Raw genomic sequence first — 2,799 nt, forward strand, 5'->3', positions numbered from 1 at the left:
GAGACATGCCATTTTTCTCTCTCTCTCACACACACAAACGTTTGTTTCTTAGTAGTAAAAAAAATATCTGTTTTACTTTTCCAACATAAAGGTGTTTGAAGGACGTAAAATAGAAGATTGTTAACAAAGAGAGAACAAAATCAAGTGTTGTTGGGAATCATTTGTTTTAGCTAGCTTTTCAATTAACTTTCCTTGGTATCTTCTTCCAAGAGGCAAAAATAATAATAATAATGAAGAATAAAAAATAAAAATAAATAAATAAAATCTCTCGGTGCCCATTTCAGGTGGGCTTTAAGGCACTAAGAATTGTCTGTCCAATAGTAGCACTAAAACCTTTTCAAGATGTAGTGCGTGAAGATAGCATTTCCTTTCCACAGGAAATGCCAAAACACCATCGGGAAGCGCTTTCCTGGCAACAATAGAAAAGACAAAATACCTTGTTTTCCCATTAACTAATTAACACTATTTCCAAGCCCCTCAGTTTACAAATTACCCTCTTCCACAAGCCCTCCTCTGCAAAAAACATTTTAAAATCGAGGAGAGAGAAGACGCAAAGAGCTAGCTATAAGATTCCAACTTTTGTTCACTGATCCCCCCAATGAGCGGCCTTGGCTTTTCTTTCATCACTTCTCTTAAACTTAAGCTTCACTCCTTCATCTCCCTCCCAAAATTCTTTCATTAACAAACGCATTTCTCTTCCACCATTTCTCCTAGTTTTTCTCATTCACATAATTTTTTAGTCTCAAAAGACAGAAACAAAAAATATAAAAAAAGAGTGATATTGCCATTAAATGCAATGGCAATTGATTGCATCACTACTACTACTACTAGTACCATCACCACTAGAACCATACCATCCATGCCTCAAACCCAAAAAAACCAACACAAACTAGAACAAGTGGAAAACCAAAACTCACTAGTGTTTGATGCCTCGGTCCTGAGTCACCAATCAAACATACCAACACAATTCATATGGCCAGACGGCGAGAAGCCTTGCGAAAATGCCCCCGAGCTTCCCGTCCCGTTCGTCGACCTAGGCGGTTTCATCTCCGGGGACCCGGCAGCGGCTGCCGAGGCGTCGAGGCTCGTAGGTGAGGCGTGCCGGAAGCACGGCTTCTTCCTGGTGGTGAACCACGGCGTTGATCGGCAGCTGATCGCCGACGCTCACCGATACATGGATGACTTCTTTGAATTGCCGCTCTCGGAGAAACAGAGAGCTCAGAGGAAAGCAGGGGAACACTGCGGATACGCCAGTAGCTTCACTGGCAGATTCTCCTCCAAACTCCCTTGGAAAGAGACGCTTTCTTTTCGCTACAACAACCCTTCTGACGATATCGTCTTGGACTATTTTGGCAACGTATTGGGTCCTGATTTTGAACAATTCGGGTATGATTTGAGAATAAAAAAAAAAAAAAAAAAAAAACTGTTGGTCGTTCAAATATTGGCTTGTTTTTACGGTTTGGCTGATAAGTTTTGTTTGGTTTTGTGTTTTTGATATTCAGGAGAGTTTACCAGGATTACTCGGAGGCAATGAGCAAGCTGTCATTAGGAATCATGGAGCTACTGGGAATGAGTCTGGGAGTTGGGAGAGCCCATTTTAAGGAATTTTTCCAAGACAACGATTCCATAATGAGGCTCAATTATTACCCGCCTTGCCAAAAACCTGATCTCACATTAGGCACAGGCCCTCATTGCGACCCGACTTCTCTGACCATTCTCCACCAGGACCAAGTCGGCGGTCTCCAAGTCTTCGTCGACGACGAATGGCGCTCCATTAGCCCGAATTTTGACGCCTTTGTCGTCAACATCGGTGACACCTTCATGGTAAGCAACTAAAAGCCCGTTTGGTTCATAAAAGAAAATACTGCAGTAAAAAGGTTTAAACTATAGTTCGAACTGGCAAAACAAACGGGTATAAGTGATAACATTTTTGTTTTTGTTTTGTTGATGTAGGCTTTGGCGAATGGAAGGTACAAGAGTTGTTTGCACAGGGCAGTGGTGAACAGTAAAATGCCAAGAAAATCTCTGGCGTTCTTTTTGTGTCCCGGGAAGGAGAAAGTGGTGAGTCCACCAAGGGAATTGGTGGACAGTTTGTGGCCTCGTGTGTACCCGGATTTCACATGGCCAATGCTTCTTGAGTTCACGCAGAAGCATTACAGGGCTGACATGAAGACCCTACAAATCTTCTCCAACTGGCTTCAACAGAAAAAACAGTTAGAAACAACTTCATAAGATGATCGTTACATATAATGGAATGAATATCAAATGTCTATGATCTCTTCCAAAAAAAAAAAAGATGGGCATTGCGAAAGAAAGGAGATTTGGTCTTTTTGGCCAACGCCTAGTGTATGAAGGCAAGAACTGAGACAAAGGCAAAGTCAGAGGAAAAGCCGAGTTTTTTTTTTTAATATAAAGAGATTATATTTAATGTTTTTAAAGGAGTCAGCAACTGCTAGCTTTAGGGATGATGATGAAACAGAAGGAAAGACAGTGAGGTATAAGGAACCAATAAAAAAAGCTGGCTTTAACAGCTAAGTTTTGTAATTTCTCTTTGATAATATAGAAATGTTATCAATAGCAATATTATTATACCAATCTTTGATTAGGGTAAAATGAAATATTGCGCATAGAATGGGGTTTGTGAATACTCCAAGCGACATGATGTGTTATTTGGACACCTCCCACCGAAACAAAATAAAAAAATGGACATTATTATGTGTTGGGAAGGTAAGTAACTTTTTAACTTGTGGATTGGAGGAACTTTTTTTTTGAGTTTTTAATTCGAATTGAAAAAAGTTT

At 40.3% G+C, this 2,799-nt stretch overlaps 1 protein-coding gene across 1 annotated transcript; it reads left to right on the forward strand.

The window, feature by feature from the left end:
* Positions 1-636: 636 nt before the first annotated feature.
* Positions 637-2,500, forward strand: LOC21396121 (gibberellin 20 oxidase 1-D). Its single transcript, XM_010110754.2, has 3 exons — positions 637-1,386; positions 1,503-1,824; positions 1,954-2,500. Exons 1-3 carry the CDS (start codon positions 797-799, stop codon positions 2,230-2,232), a joined length of 1,191 nt encoding a protein of 396 aa, XP_010109056.1. The 5' UTR covers positions 637-796; the 3' UTR covers positions 2,233-2,500.
* The last annotated feature ends 299 nt before the right edge of the window (positions 2,501-2,799 follow it).

The sequence above is a fragment of the Morus notabilis genome, unplaced genomic scaffold, assembly GCF_000414095.1.
Source record: "Morus notabilis unplaced genomic scaffold, ASM41409v2 Scaffold399, whole genome shotgun sequence".
Classification (NCBI taxonomy): domain Eukaryota; kingdom Viridiplantae; phylum Streptophyta; class Magnoliopsida; order Rosales; family Moraceae; genus Morus; species Morus notabilis.

Coding starts and splice junctions, on each gene's coding strand:
- LOC21396121 (XM_010110754.2), top strand. CDS start 797: ATGGCAATTGATTGCATCACTACTACTACTACTAGTACCATCACCACT. Junction 1,387..1,502: donor CCTGATTTTGAACAATTCGG/GTATGATTTGAG, acceptor TTTGATATTCAG/GAGAGTTTACCAGGATTACT. Junction 1,825..1,953: donor ACATCGGTGACACCTTCATG/GTAAGCAACTAA, acceptor TTGTTGATGTAG/GCTTTGGCGAATGGAAGGTA.